We start from the raw sequence: 23950 nt of genomic DNA, 5'->3' as shown, positions 1-23950 counted from the left end.
TTGTGTGACACAGCATCACTTTTACCTCTCACAGTTTTTAACCTGTATAAGACGGACGATATCTCGACAGCTCAAACGCATATCCAGTAAATGTTTTAAGCTAAGTAGCTGAATGAAGCGCACTAAATCTCCAGCCTGTATTTACCCCAGGCTCAGACAGCAGTGTGTGAGAGCTTAACTTAGGATGTGTGTTAACTCGACAAGTCGCCACATGATGAAGCACAGCTAAGTAAACTAAAACTAAACACTTTTGTGTGGCAGCTGTCCTTCATTTTCTAATTGTTGCAAGGTTTTTATTATTGGATTTTTATGGCCGTCATTTTTGCTCTGCCTGACAATCGTGTAAAGATGTGCTGGTGGTGTGAAAGGGCAAATCCTGAACCTTCTCTGACATGTTTGGACATGGGGTGTGAGCTAGTCAGAGAAGAAGGTAACAAATACTCTTGGCTTGGAGAAACAAAAACGACAGCACATGACGGACGAGGACAAAGTCATGGGATTCCAGTAATATATTTTTTAAACCCTCCTGTATGTTGGGTTTAAGACACCAAAATATATTTTTCTGTTCAGAGAAACCAAGCATTGGGTTTCTTTTCCACACTTGCTGGATTTGAGGTGTCGGAGCTGTCTGAGATCTGATCGATTAAACCATCTCGTCTTAATCTTCTAAGCCGATTCCATTGGGTTCGTAATTTGGTTTCGAGCTCTGAGCCCAGCTCTGCCCCAGTAAGTTCATTGAGCCTTCGTACTTCAGAGCTTGAATTGGTCACTCTACTCTGCCCTTGTGTCTGTTGTTGTCTGAGCTTATTGTTCGCACTTATTACTGTGTGATTCTTTATCAAACCTTACGCTCTGTTTAATCCACAGACTGATTATCTTCACTGTCGGTGGTGTGAGCCGTAACGTACTAAATACAAAGGTTGCTATCAGTGTTTACAAATAACACCATAATGATTGGTGTAAACACCAGCTGTTGTCGAATAACCTGCAAGTGTTGGCACCCTTTGTAATTCCACTGAGAGAAACACACCATCCCCATTAGTCTCGGGAGCATCGCTGTTGACTTTATGCCTTGGTAAGACCTAACCACAAAAGCTTTGCATATGAATAGACCAAACGAACAGTCACCAACTGCGGCTCTGATGCAGACCCAGCTAAGTATTTCAGTCAAACCGGACCTAATCTGACTTTAGTTCAGCAGCTCTGCTTTTTTCTAAATGTGAATCCCATCAATTTCTGTAGAAAATCCTTCATTGCAGTTTATTCAGTTACTACATCTATATCTACCGTCTAGCTCTAGTATCCTACCCAAACCTCTTGTGCCCCTTTTCCACCGAGGCAGTTTGAGTGCTGAGCCTAATTTAGCCAGAGCCTAATTTAGAACCAGTTCTTTCTTTTTCGGCAACCAAAGCACCGGCTCTGAACCAGGAAAAGTTGCTGGTCTAGACTTAAGAACCACTTGTGTCAGGAGCCGGGGGCGGGGCTGTGGGCGGGGCTACTGTTAACGCATTTGATAATGTACCTTAAGTATACTAATGTTTAATACACTTTTACTTTACCGCAGTATGATCAGTTATCAGCACACATGATAGTAGGTAGCTACATGCTAAGGCTAACTTTTTTTTCTGTGTTAATAATAAAATATTATGTACTTTCTCGATTACAACCTCCATTTATACAAATTACACAGAGCTGCACGTACACGTTGGATTCGCCGCGTTTGGATGCCAATGTAGCTTCACAAAGCCATGAGCATTAACAGTAAAGCAACATCTGCCATTGTTATTGTTGTGTTTGTGTTTGCCGCTGCAGTGTAACGTGACGCGTATACAGTGACGTCAGACTCGGCTCTGTGATGGCGCTCTAACCTATGGAAAGGCAAATCGGTTTTTAGAAGGTTTGCCAGTGGAACCAACTCTGAACCAGCACCTGGTTCTTTTTGGTGGAAAAGGGGCATTGGTGCTGTTGTAACTTGGTTTTACCTTCTGTGCGTGTCTGCAGACGTGTGTGTGTGTGTGTGTGCATGATTTTGAGTGTGTGATGCATTGACACGCGCCCCCCCTGGTGTCCCCCTTCTTGTGGCCCCTGTTGTGGGTGTAGGATCAGTAGCTCAGTAGGAAATGAATGGCTGGAATTCAGATCGTCATCATGAGACTCTTTGACTCATTGGTCAGAAATACAGTGAAAGATACCGATAAACCCACCATCATCAAGTGCATGTAGAAATGTTCACAAATCACCTGAGCACAGACAACACACTGTTTACTGTCTAAATCTAAATTATTTACTGTTTTATTTATTTATTCAGTGTTTTATTTCCTCTCGTTTTAAGGAGCACTCGTTGTCATTGCTGCAGCTGTGTTTTTTTGGCACGTTTTGTCTCTTGAGGGTCCGTTTAACAAAAATACTTCAACCCAAAATACACACCATGTTTTGTTGACTTCCTGCAGTGGGGTTTATTTGGGGTTGAATTGCTTTCACACTGCACACGGGACGCCACACCAAAAATCATCCTTGTCATGGCTGCAGGTTCATGATGATGCAGGGGGGTCATTTATAGCGGAGGAGGTAAGGGGTTTGCTCACCGTACGTGAAGCGCAGCGCCACGTCTTTAAAACTGAGAGTATTGACACAGGCGTCGCCACTCACCGTTTGTCGCAGTTCAAAATACTGCCGCACCTCTCACATAACCCTCCTTTAAATGACACTATATTTGTCTTAAATTTCTAGTTAACCTACATTTATATTTATAGAGCTGAGAATTTGAGGCTTAAGGGCCTTGCTCATGGCCCAGCAGTGACAGCTTGGTGGACCTGGGATTCAAACTCCCTTAAACATGTGTATGCGCAGTGGAGAGAATTCTGAAAATCATTTTTGATTGTTGTATCTTGTATTCTTTACAATATTCTACATTCAAATAAAACTAATTTCAATTTTGCGAGCCCTGGTTTGAATAAAACAAACTAAACGCTTATGAATTCTCCCTTAAGCTCATTAGAGGAGTGATGCTAGGGGTGTGTGTGTGTGTGTGTGTGAGTGAGAGTTGAGGAGATGCTTGTATGTTTATGGATACATCCTCTTAGAAACCCTCAGTAGATGCTCGAGGTCCGCAGGTTCAACAGGAGTCACATGAAGTGACCGAGAACTCCCTGAAACATTGAACAGGCATTTGTGGCTTGTTTTATACTTTCTGGTTTGGACAGGAAATGAGGTTTATGTTCTGCTTCAGGGCATTGGACTGATTCCTCTCTGCTTTCTGCGATGTTAATTTAGATTATCTTCTATGATATGCACAAAGAGGAAGTAGAAAAGGGATTATTTCCTATGCCTCAAGCCCCCGAAGCTACATTATCGCAGTAGGGTAATGGTGTTTTAAAATCCCATACTCCGCCTTTTATTGTTTTTCTGACTGATGCCTTAGTGCGACGGTGACGCTGTTAATGACGTGTGAAATGAGTGCTTTGTTCAGATGGACATAGAGTTTCAGGATTAACATCAGTCTTTCAAGTCTCTTATTTTCCTCTGGGAGTAGACTGGTAATGTGTAAACCCAATTAGTTAATGTGTGTGTGTGTGTGTGTGTGTGTGTGTGTGTGTGTGTGTGTGTGTGTGTGTGTGTGTGTGTGTGTGTGTGTGTGTGTGTTAGTGCACTTGTTGTAATCTCCTTGGGTTAAATCTCCTTAAGGGAAAGAGCTGAGGCTGCAGGACTCCCTGCCTTGCTCCTGTCGCCGTGGCGATAGGCGCCTGGCAGCGAGGTGATGGTAACGTCCTCCGCAGCCATACGACTCTGTTGACATTAGACAATGATGTTATTTGGCTGTTTGCTTCATGTTCGAGTTTTGGATCCCTTACACACAGCGAAAACTTTAACTCATGAAAATCTTCTCAGGTGGCGTCATAAGTTTTAAGTCTGTTTTGGTGATTAATCAGAATGTCTGCAGCAAGATGACTCCACCTGGAGCACTGCACATTGCATGTCGGGTTATTTATTTATTTGTTTTTGTTTGATAGACCTGGCTAATTAGAATTAATTACAGGCATATTAACATCGGAGCAGTATTTAACAGCACAAACACACTGTGGTGTTAAAATGTCATCAGTCCCTTGAGGATTTGGCTGCATCTTTTTTTTTTCCCCCCTCAAATTTGTGACGCAGCTTTCAGTTTTTTGCTCAGTTTCTTCTCTTTTTGCTGAAAACTACTTGAACAGGTGAAACTGCAAGCACAGGATTTTTCTGTTTAATGCTTACCAGCAAAGCTACTTTTACTATCTTTACTCTCCGTAATAGCTGTACTCATGCTCCACACACCAGGGCTTGGTCTGATCGCATGCTGCGATGTCTCACGATGCGTCTTGTCCCTGATCTGTCTAAAGGTTTTATTACAGTAGTTTGAAAAGTAGCCAGCTCCACCAAATATCTCTGAGTTTGCCTGTTCTTTTCCTGTTCTTTTCTGCCATTGCAAAGTCATCAAATTCCGCAGGGACTTTATAAGCCGCAGAGCTGTTTTCTATAACAGCAGCTTAGACACTTGTACCTGCTGTAAGGCGCATGACAGGATTAATAGGATTAATGAGCATTATTGTCATCGTTGCTGTCGTTACTATAGTAACAGCTAATTCAGAGTTGCTACATGTATACGTTTTGTAAAAGATCCAAAAATCATTACTATAAATAAAAAAAAAACATTAGGTTCTCTTTTAATAGCTGAAGGAAACTGTAGTTACTGACAAGCTACTGTTGTGTAAGTAGAGTGAAATATGTCAGGAGACAATGCTGTTTTGCAGCTTAATGCGACTTAAAAACGTTATACATTAATGCTTTAACCTGTAATGCTTCATCATTTTTTTTTCTTGCTAAGAAACCGTAGGGTCGTGACTTTTACCAGGAGGACATGCTGATTATCTTAGCAACCTGGAATATTCAGTACAAGCATGGTCTTAAATTCCCATTTTAATTCTATATCCATTTTCATCCTCGTTCTTTTCCTCCTCTTTGTCTAGACTATGGAGCTGAAGGTGCGGTTGTGTGTGCTGCTGCTGGCACTGAGCGTGTGCGTGACGCTCCAGGTGCGGGCTCACGAGGAGGACGAAGACGATGACGTGCAGGTGGAAGACAACCTGGTAGATGAAGAGCTGCTGGACGGAGATGGAGACGTTGACCTCGAGGAGGAGGAAGAGAAGCCGACGCCCACTCCAGCTGCTCCTACCGTAAGACTAACAGCTTAGAGACTGTTTCTGGCTTTAGTTCCAGTCCCAGCACACCTGAGCCGAGTAATCATGTGCTGCGGAACTCACTGTCGTGGGGTACAAGCCCAAAATGAGAGAACCTGCACAATAGAAATAGGAAGTATCCTGGAGATTCTGAAATAAACAGGACATTAGTTTTGTCATCTCTTTGCAGCTAAGGTTTGTAGCTTTGCTGTTTAATTCCCAGGGAACCGTAATTCTGTTCTGTCAGACTTCTTATCAGTAAATAAAGATCTGCTCTGGTGCTGAGGTGGGGGGTTTGTTCTCGTTGCAGCCCGAGTTACCGAAAATCAACAGAATCTGAGCAGCTTGTGAGCCTTGACTATATGCGGCCGCACTTCCTGTGACTTCACACCAGTGTTTTTGTGTCTCGTTATATCTCTAGTTCCCAGAACAGACAACCCAGGCTGTCCGCTTCTAGCCAACCAATCCTTACTCCGCATTAAACGTTCATTGTTCACATGACGCACAGATCGGATATGCGTTTTATCGAGAAACTGGCATTTGCGGGATCGTGTGTGTGAAAGGTCATTTAGTGCGTAAACTTAGTCTAGTGAAAACATCGCTGCTTCTGAATAAACACTAGAGCTCAAGTGATACAGAGCATGTAACACCCGCAGTAGGATGATTGAGATTTTGAAGGTCGATTAATGTCCTTTGGGCAAAAGACGAGCACGAGTAAAGGGCCATTCACTCATACTGAGATCTGCCGACTTCCAGCAACACGAGCAGTAACCATTGTGTTCATGTACGTGACCAATACAGACCAAAAAGGACTGTAAATACTTCCAATAAGAGTGAGGACCGTGTAGCACATGTGATCCATCTCTTTTTAGGCGGTGTAGTGCAGAACGATGAAAGAATTCATTCTAGTGTTTAGTTAACGATTTTTTCTTTCTGATCAGTCTCCGGCTGCATACACTGGGACGCACGTTAAAAAAAAGACTAGAGGATAAATCGAACTGCCATAGTGGCCATTTTATATTGGTTGATTAACGCATTTGAATAATTTTAGCTTTTAATTATTAACCATGTTGAGCATGTGTGACAGGAAAAATAGCCATGTTGCCTGAGAGTCGGAAAGGTTTCATAGATCCAGACAGTCACAAGTTAACTTGTGCTTTTGCTGCAGAGGGATAGAAAGATGGATGGATCGATGGATAGATCGTGAACAATATCACACACAGCAGCACGTATAAAGATGAATGTAAATCTGAAACTAGAATGAAACGACTTGGTTTCTTGCTTCCGAGCGAACCCAGTGAAAATTCACGAGGCCTGATGTCTGTGTTCCAGGTGACGTACAAAGCTCCAGAGCCAAGGGGCGAGCACTTCTTCGCCGAGTCATTCGATAAAGGAACACTGGACGGGTGAGATTTTAAAGATTTCTATAGCAGATTCATGAGCAACAGAAGTAACTGATGTTTATACTGCTTTTTTTTTTCTCCTCCAAACCTTTTTCACAGGTGGGTTTTATCCAAGGCTAAGAAGGAAGGCATTGATGAAGAAATTGCCAAGTATGATGGTAAGAGTTTGTATTTAGAGCTCCTCGAATGAGTTGCTTGTTAAGTTTAAAAGAAGCCCGGTATGTATTCCAGTTCGTTTACACACAGCTGAGAACACGGCATCGCAACCAGCACGAGAGCCTCCGAACGCTGTAGCCTCGCACCAGATACTGTACAGCCGATCTTTAACGCGGTCAGATAGTCCTTAGTCGATCCTCATGAAATTAACACCACGCATCACGTATTTTGAGAGCTGTAGTGCTGCAGAATTGCATTGTGGTATGGAGATATCTCTGTAATTGTCTAGTCTTGAATTGTTGGGACCTGATTACGTTTTCAGACTTACGTGATCCTCAACACGTGTTGTTTTTGTTTATTTATTTATGTAGAGTGAGAAACCAAAACACAAAACATACTGTACAAAAGCAGCAAATTTCCGTCCGATTCAGACTAATAGGTATGAACGCGTTTTTAATCTATTATGAGGTAGCTAAAGCACACAAGTTTAAAGTTACACACGTTTATCTTTGTATTTTCAACAATGTTCATAGATTCAGCTTCAACTTTTTCCTTCATCTCAAGGGCTTTGAATTACGCAACACGGCATTAACAACAGTGTGGTTAGACTGAATGTTGACCTGGCTGTGATTCGCCTGGGCTTCAGTATAACAGCATGGTTGTGAGTCTGATATTATTTTATACAACAGATACATGAACAAGAAATTCATATCGATTAAGTGACCTTTCAGACAAAATATCATTTTGAGCCTTTAGCGAAAATTGATCTCAACACTTACTTTGGCCTGCTTGCTAGGTGTATATTATAGCACAGCGGAATTGTTTCTCCACATATCCAGCTTTGGCTGTTTGGGTTAGAGTGCAGCGACAGCCATGATACAGTGCCCTTGGTGCAGAGAGGGTTAAGGGCCTTGCACAGGGGCCCAATGCTAGTAGCTAACTAAGTGTATAATGTAAGATGATAACAGAACTATCTGATGTATAACGCCCAAGGGGAGGTTTTCAATATGTAGCAGAGATTTAAAATCAGCATGAACACTAAACATTGATATAACCAGCTTTACTGATCATTTACTTTTATGTTTCCAGCATTGGGCCCTTATTCAGAGCGACTTCTATCTTAATCTCATTTTATATAACTGAGCATTTCAGGTTTAAGCGCGTTGTTCAGGGACCCAGAAGTGGCAGCTTGGTCAATCTGGGATTCGAACTCGCAAGCCACCCACTTGCTAACCACTAAATTACCACATCCTCAACTAAACTGTCATGAGTCCTGTCTGACTTTCCACTCCTGACATTCTAAAGGTGTAACCGTCATGCCTGTGTATTTTTGTAGGTGTTGTGGAATAACACGTTACCACGTGGTCACTCGGATTGCAATCAAATCTCAATCTCCACGAGAGCTACCGTGGATTTCTGAGCAATATCTCATCGAAGGTTTTATCGAGATAACGGCCGTTTTATAGACTTAATCAAACGGATGATGCATCAATAACGACATAAGAAAAGAGAAATTGAAACCAATGAGCCACAGTCCTCAAGGTTTAAGCCCTTTTTAACAAAAGGAAAGAGTGACAATCACTGTAAGCTCAAGAGCTGAGAGGTTATGTGTGTGACCGCTTTTTACAAAAATACATAGAATGAAGTTTGTGTAGGATGTGTACCTTATATTATTTTGTTGTATTTGTTTGTTTTTTAATAGAAAATGATGGTCCAGTCCTGTTCTGTCTAGTGTATGGGACACTATATTCCTAAAAATATTCGATTGTTATTTTATATCTAAGCACTTGGCAAAGTTTATGATGAAAGTTGTAGTTGCAGAAGTAAAACCTCATTATCATTTTGCTCAATAGATGCTTTAACTGCTGCCAACTAAAGCAGGCAACTCCAACAAACTGTATCTTCTGATAGCTAAATTCATGGGAATAAAAAGACAAAGACAAAACCAGAGATGTATGTTGTAATGAAAACACTGTGTACTTTGTGTTCTCAGGTCAATGGGAGGTTGAAGAGATGAAGGACTCAAAGCTGCCAGGTGATAAAGGCCTTGTACTGAAGTCCAAAGCAAAACATCACGCCATCTCCGCTCTTCTACTGCGACCTTTCGTCTTCGACACCAAACCCCTCATCGTCCAGTGAGTGTGCACTCGTAGATGTGAACAGACGCGTGTTTGGACAGATACCCAATGGCTTTCTATTCAGCCTATCGCTTTAAGTTAACGTTGCACAAATTGCTCTTGAAAAGTATCCTGAACTGTTGTGATGGTGTTGTTCAGGTACGAGGTGAACTTCCAGAATGGAATCGACTGTGGTGGTGCCTACGTCAAACTGCTCTCCCAGAGCGAAGACCTTAACCTGGTAAAAAAAAAACAAAAAAACAAACACAACACTTTACGCTTTATGGAATTTAATGTCTGACTAATCTGATCTAATAAGTCATATTTTTTTTAATGGTTTATCATTCCTGCACTATGGCACACATTTCCAGCAATCCAAATACTTCTGGAAGGGGTGTAACACTATTAAAATGCTCATAGTGTCTGTTATAAAACTGGACACACATTTGCAGATACAATAATAAGAAAAAATGTGTAATAGGAAATAATTCTAATAATAAGAGAAAAAAACTTGCTAATGAATTTATTAGCAGTTCTCTTCTGGGTTTGTCCCGACTTCTAAATGGTGGAGAAATATTGACTGTCAGTGGAGTAACTGTGTATTAGTAATGAATAACAAGTAATACACCCCACGCATGATGTGACAGAATACAAGTTTTCCTCATTCTGTACACGTGCGGTTCACTGTACACGTGCGGTTCACCGTCACGGTGAGCAGAGTGCAAAGTCCTCGATTTCTCATTCCTTCTCCTGTCCTGTCTCCCTCATTCAGGACGAGTTTGTGGATAAGACCTCGTACACCATCATGTTCGGACCGGATAAGTGTGGCGAGGACTACAAACTTCACTTCATCTTCCGCCACAAGAACCCCAAGACGGGCGAGTACGAGGAAAAACACGCCAAAAAGCCTGATTCAGATCTTCGCACATACTACACGGACAAGAAAACCCACCTGTACACACTGGGTAATTACCAGCCGTTTGGGTATTTTTATCAAGATCTTATCATATCTGTCATATCTGATAAATAAAACCAGATAATTGCACGTGATTCCAAGCATCGTTTAGGTTGCTCGCAACCCTGGGCTGTATCGATCACTGTTAATGATGTGTGCAAATCTAAGGCAAAACATTCATAGTTAAAGAATTCCCACCACATGATGGTGATATGCATCGTGTGATGGTGATACGCAAGATTGTCTGTGTCTTGTGTTGATGTGGAAGCTCTATGATGTCAGGGAACTTCACACACCGTTGGTTCTGATCAGACAGCTGGTCAAAGCCATTGTGGTACCAGTTCAGTGTTTCAGATGAACCAATCCGGACATTATCAGTGTCCTGAAATAGTGACTGAATATACGAGTAGTATAAATAAATCAACAGGGCAGTAATTGACACTGAAGACTCCAAATGAATGACCGCTACAGTATCTCGCCAGTGAATGGAAAGAATGAGCGCTAACATCAAGACAATAAAAGGCTGAATACAGACAGCTCAGCGTGACGGAATGTAATGTACATGACCAGTTAGTGAAATAATGAATACCGTGTCCTGTCGCATGCTGTTCCCTGTAGTGTTAAACCCAGACAACAGCTTCGAGATACTGATTGACCAGACGGTGGTGAACAGCGGCAGTCTGCTGAATGATATGACCCCTGCTGTAAACCCTGCCGCTGAGATCGAAGATCCCGACGACCACAAGCCCGAGGACTGGGACGAGAGGCCGAAGATCCAGGACCCAGATGCTGTCAAGCCCGAAGATTGGTATGTGCTCATATCTGTGCGCCTTTACAAAGATCAATTCCTTTAATAGTCTCAGAGGTTTAATGTTACAGGGGTGTGCTCTCCCTGTCCTGTGCGTTGTTTTTTTTTTGGGTTACCTGGGAACTACAGTATATATACTGGGCAATTTATTAGGAGAAGTTTACTAATACTGGGTAGAAGTTCTTCATGGCTTGTGTCCCATGGTGTTCTTTCACATCTCAGTGGCCACTATGTTTGCCAAGAAAAACTTTCTCCACACTGATACCCAGCAACCTGAACTACTTGACTTGAACATTTGACATGCAGGTGCCATGTGCATGTTGCACCATAAATTGATTCATAGAATTTTTTTAAAAAAAAATTATGCATCAGAACAAAAAAAAAATCAGACATTAAGGCTAATAAGGGAGGCTGAAATCCACCATGCTATTTGCTGGGAAATGAAAAATTCACTGAGTAAGTCTCGCGTCCTTGCCTGTGGTGACTCTCAAGTGTCACCACAACCCGTTTTATCATTGGTGCTTAAATTTGGCCATCAAACTATTTTTTTGACAAGTGATTTATCTCTCCTCGTGTCCCGTGACCTCTTCCTGTACAAGCGAAAGCAGCCACAACAACAGCGTCTCTCGTTCCCTCAGAGGTTTAACCCCAGTGTCATAAAAATGGCACTAACAGACTCTACTTAAGATATTTTGATTTTACTCAAAATTGTAGTCAGAGACCTCTGGCATTCTCTTGCCATCTAAAGCAGTGGAGGACGTTTCTACACCTGATGTTATGTCCCAAGCTTACAAAGAGATGGCACCTTCTGTAGTAAGAGTCTAAAATTTAAATTCACAGCCACTAATGTCATGCTGCACTGCTGTTATTCCAACATCTCTCTCTCCCTCTCTCTCTCTCTCTCTCTCTCTCCGCCAGGGATGAGGATGCACCAGCTAAGATCAATGATGAAAGTGCAGTGAAGCCTGACGGATGGCTGGACGATGAGCCTGAATACATTGGTGACCCTAATGCCATCAAACCAGAAGACTGGTAAAGTTCCAAATCTGTTCATATTCTCACCGAAACTTACCATGAACTAATAGCTACAAAATGTAGATCTGCATTAGATCACTTTCACTATATAGGGAAAACTGGTTGCAAGACAGGTCGCTCAAAATTGGTGTTGGTTGGTGTTAAAATCTCCACGTAACATTATTATGGTGTGATAGTAAATGGCCTAGTAAAGATGGATCGGTTTTCATCTGAGATTTTAGCTTTATAGCCTGAGGATCTCAGGGCCATGTGCTGTTCCAGATGCAGGTTCAAATTCAATTAATGTCATTTCCCAGGAGTAAGCGAAAATTAGATCGTGCGTGTGTGCGCGAGCGTGTGTGCGCGAGCGAGCGTGTGTGCGCGAGCGAGCGTGTGTGCGCGAGCGAGCGTGTGTGCGCGAGCGAGCGTGTGTGCGCGAGCGAGCGAGCGCGAGCGAGCGAGCGTGTGTGCGTGTGTTTAAGCGTGTGTGTGTAATCCTTTTCTATATCTGTAATTTTCTGTTCTGTGCTCTGTTGCTTTGTCTCTCTATAGGGATGAGGATATGGATGGTGAGTGGGAGGCTCCCCAGGTCCCTAACCCTGCCTGTGAGTCTGCCCCAGGCTGTGGAAAATGGGAGAGGCCTCTGATTGACAACCCCAACTACAAGGGCAAGTGGAAGCCACCAATGATCGACAACCCCAACTATCAGGTAATGGCACCAAATCTGCCTCCATACATGAGTTACCTGTTGAGAAATGTCAGTATTTCTTGTCTCCTTTCATTAGCATGGGCCTCATTTCTCATGGTGAGAGTTTAGCTGTTAAATTGTAAATATTGCAGCTGAACCCGAGCCTGCACTGTATGTGCCGGCAGTTTTAGCATCTTTAATCTGATTACGAGTCTGTTATTAGTGAGCAATAAGCTTTACATTATTGCCTTCTTCCTGGTCGACAGTTCAGCTTCACTTGGTCTCAGGATGAGTCACATCTGCAATACATTTGCAAGTCAAGACATCTTCTGTCTTGCAAGCTTGCTTTAAAAAAATGTGTTTCTGTTATTTTTATCTGTTTTGAACAAAATATATGTTCAGTCCAAATAATGCACCCATATCTGATATATGAAGTGCATACTTTGTGCCATAATTATTGCCTTATACGTTCTGGTAAAGTGCTGAATCTTACCTCTCACTACAGGGAATTTGGAAGCCCAGGAAGATCCCCAACCCGGACTACTTTGAGGATCTGCATCCGTTCCGCATGACACCTGTCAGTGCTGTGGGTCTGGAGCTCTGGTCCATGTCATCAGACATCTTTTTTGACAACTTCTTCATCACGTCGGACCACAACGTTGCGGAAAAGTGGGCAGAAGAAGGCTGGCGCCTGAAGAAAGCAGCAGAGGGAGCAGCTGAGGTACTCATCACTCTCATTCATCACATTCATGTGTGTGAAGTGGGAGAATTTCTTGTTGCTTTTCTCATTGTGTTCTATGGGTGTCTTTGGTGCTTTAACTTGCTGTTTTGAAAGCTTCTGGATCCAGAACCCCTTCAGAACGTCTGTTGAAATCTGTCATTGCACCATAGAGTTATCCAGAAATAATTTCATGTGTGTTCATTTTAACCAGAAAAGGAGAGATGGAGAGCTAGACAGGGACAAGGACAGAAAGAGAGAGAGAGATGGGGAGGGAGGGGGAGGGCGAGACAGACCAGTGTGAAAAGAGAGCAAGAGAGACAGAGAGAGAATGAGTGAGAGAGACAGGGAGTGTGAATGAGTGAGAGAGACAGGGAGAGTGAGCGAGCGAGCGAGAGAGAGACAGGGAGAGTGAGCGAGCGAGCGAGAGACAGACAGGGAGAGTGAGCGAGCGAGCGAGAGACAGACAGGGAGAGTGAGCGAGCGAGCGAGAGACAGACAGGGAGAGTGAGCGAGCGAGCGAGAGAGAGACAGGGAGAGTGAGCGAGCGAGCGAGAGAGAGACAGGGAGAGTGAGCGAGCGAGCGAGAGAGAGACAGGGAGAGTGAGCGAGCGAGCGAGAGAGAGACAGGGAGAGTGAGCGAGCGAGCGAGAGAGAGACAGGGAGAGTGAGCGAGCGAGCGAGAGAGAGACAGGGAGAGTGAGCGAGCGAGCGAGAGAGAGACAGGGAGAGTGAGCGAGCGAGCGAGAGAGAGACAGGGAGAGTGAGCGAGCGAGCGAGAGAGAGACAGGGAGAGTGAGCGAGCGAGCGAGAGAGAGACAGGGAGAGTGAGCGAGCGAGCGAGAGAGAGACAGGGAGAGTGAGCGAGCGAGCGAGAGAGAGAGACAGGGAGAGTGAGCGAGCGAGCGAGAGAGAGAGACAGGGAGAGTGAGCGAGCGAGCGAGAGAGAGAGACAGGGAGAGTGAGCGAGCGAGCGAGAGAGAGACAGGGAGAGTGAGCGAGCGAGCGAGAGAGAGACAGGGAGAGTGAGCGAGCGAGAGAGAGAGACAGGGAGAGTGAGCGAGCGAGAGAGAGAGACAGGGAGAGTGAGCGAGCGAGAGAGAGAGACAGGGAGAGTGAGCGAGCGAGAGAGAGACAGACAGGGAGAGTGAGCGAGCGAGAGAGAGAGACAGGGAGAGTGAGCGAGCGAGAGAGAGAGACAGGGAGAGTGAGCGAGCGAGAGAGAGAGACAGGGAGAGTGAGCGAGCGAGAGAGAGAGAGACAGGGAGAGTGAGCGAGCGAGAGAGAGAGACAGGGAGAGTGAGCGAGCGAGAGAGAGAGACAGGGAGAGTGAGCGAGCGAGAGAGAGAGACAGGGAGAGTGAGCGAGCGAGAGAGAGAGACAGGGAGAGTGAGCGAGCGAGAGAGAGAGACAGGGAGAGTGAGCGAGCGAGAGAGAGAGACAGGGAGAGTGAGCGAGCGAGAGAGAGAGACAGGGAGAGTGAGCGAGCGAGAGAGAGAGACAGGGAGAGTGAGCGAGCGAGAGAGAGAGACAGGGAGAGTGAGCGAGCGAGAGAGAGAGACAGGGAGAGTGAGCGAGCGAGAGAGAGAGACAGGGAGAGTGAGCGAGCGAGAGAGAGAGACAGGGAGAGTGAGCGAGCGAGCGAGAGAGAGAGACAGGGAGAGTGAGCGAGCGAGAGAGAGAGACAGGGAGAGTGTGCGAGCGAGAGAGAGAGACAGGGAGAGTGTGCGAGCGAGAGAGAGAGACAGGGAGAGTGTGCGAGCGAGAGAGAGAGACAGGGAGAGTGTGCGAGCGAGAGAGAGAGACAGGGAGAGTGTGCGAGCGAGAGAGAGAGACAGGGAGAGTGTGCGAGCGAGAGAGAGAGACAGGGAGAGTGAGTGAGTGAGAGAGAGACAGGGAGAGTGAGTGAGTGAGAGAGAGACCGGGAGAGTGTGTGAGTGAGAGAGAGACAGGGAGAGTGTGTGAGTGAGAGAGAGAGACCGGGAGAGTGTGTGAGTGAGAGAGAGACAGGGAGAGTGAGTGAGTGAGAGAGAGAGACCGGGAGAGTGAGTGAGTGAGAGAGAGAGACCGGGAGAGTGAGGGACAGATTTAGAAATGCTCATTGTCATGTAAGGGTTAATAGCAATGTACAGTGTTAACAGATGCTATGTAAGGAATAACACATGATGCATAAGATACTGATTTGAAGAATGACAATGTGCTTTATAGCACTTTATCATCAATGTTCTTAAACATTAACAAGTTCCTGTTATGACTTGTTATAAAGCATCTTTTCATACACCTTTACCGTTACACGCAGGTTTTGTGTGATTTCTCTTGTACAGATTCTTGTGCAAGTTATTATGGTAGCATTTAGAAATGAATCAATACTTTCGGCACCAAGATATCAGCAGTGATTTGGTATCAACTTGATCTAATCCAGAGGTATCATTTTTCCGCATTAACACATCAGTGCCTGATTTGAGATCAGTTCAATTCAAGTGAGGAGACAATTGGGCTGAAACCTCCGTCATGCCTTCAAAGACGTGACCGAGAGCAGTTATGTGTGTGCTTGTGCTTTCCCTGCTCTGAAAAACTGTGTATCTGGTTCCATTTAACCCGGAGGCTTTCCCAAATGCCATGTAGTACTGCGTTCCTCTTGAGGGCGTGGGGTAGAGCTTTTGCCCACACACACACACACACGCAAAAAGAGAGAGAGAGAAACAATACTTTCATACTCTCCTCTCATATGTACATCCCATAATACTGACCTTCATGCCAGGTCCATGTTATACCAGCCCAAACATCCATTTCAGTCATTTTCATTTTAACAAACTGACATTATAAATCTGATTACAAAGATGGAGCCTGAACTTTATGCCCTCACACTTTTAGCAGCCCATAATATTATCAGGCCACAACCCTACTTCCCTACAGCCAGTTGTCTCTAGCAGTGAAGATGATGCAAGCAACACTTTAATGAACAAAGTAATGAAGTAAACCGCTTCACGTGAGCTCTCTTTATCGGGTTTGTGTCATTTCTGAATATTTCTGTTCAAAGCCGATCATAAAAAGTATCCAGGACTTCACTGGACGTGATGCAGATCTAATCGGGAAAGGCGTTAATTGTTTTTCCATATACTGTAGTTTAATAAATTAAAATAAATTAAAGAACAGAATCTTTTCCTTTTCCTTCTTTTGTTAGATTTGATAAGGAACAAAAGTATTTTATTCACTTAATGATGCTTAAAAGGTGTATCATGAATTCAAATCACGTTGCATCGAGATCATCTTCACGATGTAGAGTCTTCCATTTTGCAAGCGATCCGAGTTACTTTATACAGATCGTACACCACAGCGGATCAGTAGAAGGTGTTTACCTTGTGTAGATGGCAGTAAGCTTATAAGAATGTTTGAGACCGTGTTCATGCCGTAGGTCTGTCCTTGTTTTGTGCGGAGGGGCTCAGAAACATTTTTCTGAGTGTTTTGATACGTCATGCTTGCGTATTTATTTTCATTTAGTGTCCGATGTCAGCTGACGTTCCAAATTCTGTCTTCAGTCTCTGCAAGTCGTGGAGGCACAGGCACAAACTTTTCCACAACTCTTTTACCAACCGCTTCTGATGAGGCTCGAGTTTGAAACAACTCAATAATAGTTGTTCTCAATACTCAGTACAACGACGACCGCAGGGGTCCTTTCATTCAGTCATAGTCAATAACCCGCTTACTGTGAAGTTATTTTCATTCATTGTCATGATGTAGACTTTTTGGTTAATATCCTTGGAGAATTCATAAAGGAGTTAAGAAGTTAACCACAGATCTTCTGCAACACGCCACAACCCGATTTACAACAGGAAGTACTCAAAGAAAGTAGTCTTCTCTAACAACAGCTCTTTTGTGTGGCATTGTGTGAATGGTAGGTATGCAGAGGAGGAGGAAGGCGAGCGCTGTAGTGGGGGTAGCAGCAGCAGACAGTGTTGACTTTAAGGCTTGCTGGAGTTGTAATTCACTGGTGTGGTGTTGTGTGGGTTGGGGAGCACAACAAGAAGATTAACTGTTTTTTTGGGAGCAGCTCTCGCAAACATTCCTGCTGCTCAAATGCCATGCTTCCCAAAGGTGAATTCCAACCACGCCAGAAGTGGCCGTCTTAGAAGGCCAGATTGTCAGATTTGGGGTTTTAAATTCTTTGATAGATTTCCTGTTGGAAGTTTGTTATATCAAGTTAAAACGAATGCAGCAATAATAAACGTTGTTTAATGTATTTCGTCCCAGTGGTATCTCAACTGGTTAAGGCTCTGGGTGGTTGTTCGGAGGATCGAGGTTCAAGGCCCAGCACAGCCAAGCTGCCACTGCTGGGCCCGTGAGCATGGCCCTCAACCCTCTCTGCTCCAGGGGCACTGTATCATAGCTGCCCCTGCACTCTGACCCCAAGCTCCTCAGTTGGGGTATGTGAAGAAAAGAATTCCACTGTGCTGTAATTTATATGTGGTGATGATAAAGGCTTCTATGCCCCCCGTTCTGTTCTGTTCTGTTCTGTTAAAGCCAGCTTCCCCATCATACTACAGTTTATGTTGTTTACAGTTTACCTTGTTTAATTGCCCTCTTCACACCAGACAGTGCCACGAGTATTTATTTAAAGACTTGTCTGTAAAACCTTTACATGATTTTAATGTGATGGGAGACTGAGCCTTTTCTCAGGACCAACTCTGAAAGACTGGAAGTCACTTTGTACAATATTTTGCAGAAACAAAATCTTCGAACTTTCTGCGGATTTGAGGCCAGACTCATCGTGTGACATCGTCACAACACACATTCAGTCAAAGCCCTCATGGATTCATGTGCCTCAATCATGTGTACAGCTGTCCAAAGTAATGTACATACCTCACTGCTAGGAGTTTAGAATTGCTGTAAAATATGAAGTGTAAGATGTGTAGTGTTTGCGGCACATGCTTTCTAGCTCAGGGATGTTTTTACGCTTCTGCTAGCATCCACAAGCCACCAGCTGATTCAGCTAAGACTAACGTTCCTGTGTGAATTGTAGTCTAATGATCCGTGAAGCTCCTGTACTTTGAGTTCGAACCCAGATACACAACGAGCAAGCGTCATTTACACCGCTCTCGGTCTTAACCCTCGTTTTGTGATGAACATCTACACCACAGACCCCTGGATTAGGTAGAGCGAGGGACTAAAACTAAACGGCGTTTGTGCCTGTGTGCTGGTGTATTATGATTAATTTGTCTCTGCTCTCTGTTCACAGCCCGGTCTCGTTAATCAGATGATGTCTGCAGCAGAAGAGAGACCCTGGCTCTGGGTGGTGTACGTCCTGACTGTGGCTCTCCCCGTCGTCCTGATCTTCATCTTCTGCTGCACTGGCAAGGTAATCTCTCTCTCTCTCTCTCTGTTTGTTCTCTCTGTCTGTCCTTCTCTCTCTCTCTCTCTCTCTCTCTCTCTCTCTCTCTCTCTGTTTGTTCTCTCTGTCTGTCCTTCTCTCTCTCTCTCTGTCTGTCCTTCTCTGGCTATTTCTCTCTCTCTCTCTCTCTCTCTCTCTCTCTCTCTCTCTCTCTCTCTCTCTCTCTCGCTCTGTGTTTGTTCTTCTCTCTGTCTGTCCTTCTCTCTCTCTCTGTCTCTGTCCTTCTCTCGCTCTCTCTGTCTGTCCTTCTCTGGCTATTTCTGTCTTTCTCTCTCTCTCTGTCCTTCTCTGGCTATTTCTCTCTCTATCTCTCTCTCTCGCTCTCTTTGTCCTCTCTGTCTGTCCTTCTGTTTCTCTCTCTGTCTCTCTCTCTCTGTCGGTCTCTCTCTCTCCTCGTTTGTCCTTCTCTCTGTCTGTCCTCTTCTCGCTCTCTCTGTCTGTCGCTCTGTCTTCGTCTGTGTGTCTCTCTTTGTCTCTTTCTCTGTCTCTCTTTCACTCTCTTTCTCTCTGTCTCTCTCTGTGTGCACACATGCGTGTGCCTGCATGTGTCTATCAGTGTGTAATGATTGTTGTACTGCAGATCATCATTGTTCTCTGAACCTACCACTGTGCTGTAATTTATAGAAGAAGCCTGCGACCTCTGCTGCTGAGTACAAGAAGACTGATGAGCCTCAGCCTGATGTGAAGGAGGAGGAGGAGGAGGATGAAGAAGAGGACCAGGTTGAAGAGTCCAGGAAGGAAGAGCCAGGTATTTACACTGAGCAAACTGAAGCATGGCTCGATTTTCAATCCCGTTATGAGTTATACATCGAGTTCTCCATCTAACCAATCTGCTGTGTAGGAAATAGAAATGCCAGTTTATTAGGTACATCCACCATGTATCCCATGAGCCATCATTTAATGGCCTTTATATTAAATATCACCTGTAGGTTCCAGCTCAGTGCATGTATATATTCTTAGACTGACAGAGTGTGTATCATTAGTCACGTGCACAGCTTTGTTGTTTTTTTTTAATACGGAATGATCTAGTGTGGCTCTTCTCCCCTTTTAGAGAAGAAAGCTGATGCAGAGGAAAGCCCTGCAGAAGCAGCTGCAGCAGAGGAAGAGGAAGCAGAGAAACAGGAAAACAAATCAAATGAGGTAGGTGGAGCTGTTGCAGAAACCTTTCATTGTCTGACCGAAGATTTTTCTGTTTCCCCTTTTTTCCCTCTCCTGTCTTTTGGTTTAGTTTGAGAATTAGTCATTGGAAGCATGTTATCATGATGACCACCATCATCGTTATGAAGAGGTCAGATACTTTAAATGGGCCTTTGTTTTAGAGGGAGGATTTGAGAGAGCGCATTGAAAGAAACGTATTTAAAAATTGATTAAATAATTTTTTTAACCAGGTAATAGCAGTACATTGGATCTGCCACACAACAAAATCACATGTGGCCCATAACCTCCTGTCTTGGAGTCTTTTATGAATTTTATACCACAGCCGTTTGCCAGCGATTTAGTATTTTTATAATTAATAATGTGAATGATTCCTTATTAAATGTAATCACAATACAGCATCTTGAAAAAACTGAATTGAGGACTAGCTTTTCGCTGCTTAATCTCTGACACTGCAGACTCATGACTGTTTTAAAGTACTAATGTATTAATGTATGCCATGTAGCCAGAGCTGCTGTCCCAGCCACTGTGGTAGGAAAATAAATACCATTCAGGATCAAGAATTCAACAGTGCTACGGTGTAAGAGCGAATAAAGCCGTGCTTGTGGTGATGGTGTTTTCTTCTCTTTTTCTTTTCTGTGTAGAAACAAGAGGATGATGTTCTGAGAAGGTCCCCAAGAAGCAAACTGAGGGCTAGAAAGGACTGATGGACTTTTGCTACACCTGCTCAACTGTAGCTCAACCCTATTCTGTGTTTCTCTTCCCCTGACTCCCTCCCTCCTTCCCTCCCTCCCTCCCTCCCCTGCTCTCTCCTTTTAACCTTGATCTGTCCTCTGGTCTTCTGCTTCGTCCTCACCCAAGTGACTACAAAGAGAAAGAAGCAAAATGGTCTGACAAAAAGACTGGTGTGAGGAGAAGTAGGAGGAGGAAGATGATGATGATGATGATGATGATGACCATGAATAGAGTAGAAAACCTTTTTTTTTGTTTTACTAAAAAGAAGTGGAAGAAAAATGATTGTTCCTTAAATATGCTGATGCTAATGTTAAATCCCCCTCTGTCTTTATCCAAGCTGTGTCTCTCTGTCTCTCTTCCACAAACACACACCCACCTGTCGGCATCTTGCTACTCGTCTTGCTAGCGTAATTCAGCGAAAGCGTTAGATCGTGGCAACACTACAGCATCGTGCTTCAGGCTCAGATTTTAAGCAGACAGGCTCATAAATCAGAATGTGAATCAGGAGAAATCAGATGTTCGCTTCGATTTCCCTCTGGTAAATTAGATGAGAAGGAAGAAAGGTTGATAGGATGCAATCACCATCAGTTCTGTACTAGGCTCCATCTACTTGGTTTTAAGAAATGATTCCTTGAAGCCCACATGCCTCCTTTACACTCATTCCACAAAGATCGTGTTTTATTTTTGAACATTTCTTGTCATGATCCAGAGAACCCCTTGTACTTGCACTGTGGGGTGTCTACAGAGAACACCTGCTAGGCTTTAGGTTTTAGCACACTGCCTTATTTGTAGAACGCAGTTAGCTCTTTTATTTTTGTGAATGTACTGTATGTTGTTTTGCTTTCCATTCTACTTGTTTGTTTCTAATATCTTTTGTTTGCAACAGAATTTTTCTTTGTACTAAATCATAAGTTTTCATACCTTTTTTTTTTTTTTTTTTTAGTTTGATGGTGTAAAGCAGTGACGTTTTTTTTCTTTGGACAAACACAACGTAACAGGGCTGATGTATGCGATGAACAAGAGAGGCTGAAAGCTGAGAATAATTTTCATGCTATTGACCAGGTTATGAAATATTTAGTGAGTAAGGCTCATGGCTGGGCCCTCGGTGAATCATGACCATATCTGTGCCACCTCTTTCATTTTTCCATTGGTGCCCTAAGTCAGCCATCGAACCGTTTCTGACGAGTGACTCAACTCTTCTCACTTCCTGTGACATCATTTTTGCAGCAGTAGCAGCAAAGAAAAGCAAATGTAGATAGTACAGATAGTACAATGTAGATCTGTATCATTACTAAATAGCGTTTTTATTCTGTAGAGGAGAAAATTGATTTTTGATGCAGTTTTTTTTTTTTTTTTAAATTGCTGCCATTTTATTGCAAAAAAATTTACAAAAGTTTAAACCCCCCGAAGACATGAAAATGGCACTAATATGGCACAACTTCAGCACTGCCTGAAGACTCCATGCAATTTTCATTTTTACCTCCAACATCCTCTTGCCATCTAAAGCAGTTGAGGATGTTGCTGCAATTGATGTTCTGTCCCAAGCTTACAAAGAGCTGGCACTTTCTAAAGTAACGGAGTCTACCATATAAATTCACAGTCGCTAATATCATGCAGCACTGCTGCGCTTTCTCTCTCACTCTCTGTCTGTCTGTGTCTCTCTCTCTCAACATCCTCTCTGGGTTTTAGTTCCTGCATCTTGGTTTGTCTAGTAGTTTTTCTTTACTTTTCTTCTTTTCTTTATTTTTTTTATTTTCTGTTACCATTTTATGTACATTACATTGGCCTAACCTGGATAAATGTGCTTATGTGAAGAATGATGGTATGATTATCCCTAGTAGCATAGTGAGATTATGAACTTCTGTGATTGACTATGTATATTCGAGAGAACGCTCTGGATGTCTGGCTGGGGGGGAGGGATCAAAATCCATCATGTTACTTATAAAACTAAAATAAATGGATACTATGAAAGATGTATGTCTTTTCAATCATGACTTTGTGTGCTGATTTATTTGGATGTATTTTTCAGTCACCACTTTTTTTTTTTTTTTTTCTTTTTTTTTTAAATCTTCTGTTGAAGGAAACAACTTTCTAACACGGCTGTCCGTGCCGAGACATTTTTATTTAGCTTTGCTTCCAATTTGAACTGTTCTTTTTACTTTTTTTTTTCTTTCTCTAACACAGGAATTATATGAATAAAGGTGAAATGAGCCCAGATACAGTCACCTAATTGTTTTGCTGAATAAAAATAAATAATCTAATGAGAAAAGTGTGCAATGTGCAAAGATATTCAGATTTTTTTTTTTTGGGTTCTTTCGTTCCTCATACACACGTACCCAATCACTTCATCGTTGCTGAAAATGATGCATTATTTCCATTTTGAAATCCCTTTAAAAGGTCTTGCTAATACAGAATGAGGTTTTCCTTGGGCAAAGTTCTGCACTAGCATCATGTGATGGCGATCACATGACGTTGACATCTCATTGATGTGTTGAGCGAACTAAAATTAACTCCGACAGTAGGAAGTATGTCATGGAGAAGGGACTATTTTAGGAAATGTAAGCAATTGGTTCAATTTGAGTTGTGTAATTCTGCATTATATGGGTCAATGAAGACAATGCCTTGGTCAGGAAATTGGCTGTTGAAGTTGTTTAAGCTTTAGAGTCTAGAACAGTTTAGTAGCTGAGGCAGTTAGTGGCGGGTGTACCAGTGGTTACTATCTGACACCACTCTTTGTTTCTCTGAACATCTGAGGAGTATGAGGAGAAGAGCATTAGTGTAGGCCGTTAGTGTTAACTTTAATTGTAATATAAGATTTCTCTTATATAAAAATTGTGTACGACTCTCAACATTTATACAAAAATGTCATTCTTCAACAAATTGTATCATGGTGGTGAAGCATGTATTGTCATATCACAACTCCAAGGTCCCTGGTTCAGGGGTTACAGTCACAGGGTTACAGTTACTGCAGTGTTTTGAAAGTTCTTCCTTTGTCTGTAGCTTCCACCAAGTTTTCTGTTCTTTTGCCTACCAAAAACATGCCTGTGTGAGTGTGTGTGTGAGAGAGTGTGTGAGTGAGTGAGTGTATATGTGTGTACACTAAGAGTCCTTATGACCAGTGTTCCCAGGGGTAGTGGGCATTGGATCCACCACAAAACAATGTATTGAAAGTGTATTAATAAATGAATGAGAACTATTTATTACCATTTATATAATGTTAATAGTAAAACAAGTTGACATTATTTAAATAATAATCATGGATTGCCAAGTTTAATCTCTTTTATTAAAAAAAAAACATTTCACACAAACCTTTTATTATATTTCACAATACACCCACAATGATATTGATCACAGTCGTTTGCAATATGGAAACTAGAAGAAACTGCGTGACAGTCGCTCGTGCGTTTCCTAAGATAGTGGAATGTTTTTTTTTGTTTTTTTTCCCCCGAGAGCGTGTTGTACGTACGTCACTGAGAAATCATGATCCGATTGGCTAACTGTACCGCCAATCATAAAAACAGGGCGGGGAACACGTGCGGCCCGTGACGCTTTTCTAAAAAAAAAAAAAAAAAAAAAAAAAAAAAGGAGAGGAAAAAAGAAAA

General features: G+C 43.1%; 1 protein-coding gene across 1 annotated transcript in view; it reads left to right on the top strand.

The window, feature by feature from the left end:
- canx (calnexin) overlaps positions 1 to 22342 on the top strand; it is a 29219-nt gene extending 6877 nt beyond the window's left edge. The window contains exons 2-15 of the mRNA XM_027154625.2: positions 5001 to 5207; positions 6543 to 6616; positions 6713 to 6771; positions 8763 to 8904; positions 9046 to 9127; positions 9659 to 9851; positions 10460 to 10649; positions 11568 to 11681; positions 12216 to 12372; positions 12857 to 13072; positions 18306 to 18425; positions 19083 to 19206; positions 19510 to 19598; positions 20258 to 22342. Coding sequence (XP_027010426.2) covers positions 5004 to 5207; positions 6543 to 6616; positions 6713 to 6771; positions 8763 to 8904; positions 9046 to 9127; positions 9659 to 9851; positions 10460 to 10649; positions 11568 to 11681; positions 12216 to 12372; positions 12857 to 13072; positions 18306 to 18425; positions 19083 to 19206; positions 19510 to 19598; positions 20258 to 20320 — 1827 coding nt within the window. The 5' untranslated portion in view covers positions 5001 to 5003 and the 3' untranslated portion in view covers positions 20321 to 22342. The remainder of the gene's footprint in view (positions 1 to 5000; positions 5208 to 6542; positions 6617 to 6712; positions 6772 to 8762; positions 8905 to 9045; positions 9128 to 9658; positions 9852 to 10459; positions 10650 to 11567; positions 11682 to 12215; positions 12373 to 12856; positions 13073 to 18305; positions 18426 to 19082; positions 19207 to 19509; positions 19599 to 20257) is intronic.
- Positions 22343 to 23950: the final 1608 nt, after the last annotated feature.

The sequence above is a fragment of the Tachysurus fulvidraco genome, chromosome 17, assembly GCF_022655615.1.
Source record: "Tachysurus fulvidraco isolate hzauxx_2018 chromosome 17, HZAU_PFXX_2.0, whole genome shotgun sequence".
Lineage (NCBI taxonomy): Eukaryota > Metazoa > Chordata > Actinopteri > Siluriformes > Bagridae > Tachysurus > Tachysurus fulvidraco.
The sequence above is the reverse complement of the archived record's forward strand: the minus strand, read 5'-3'. Positions and strand labels throughout refer to the sequence as shown.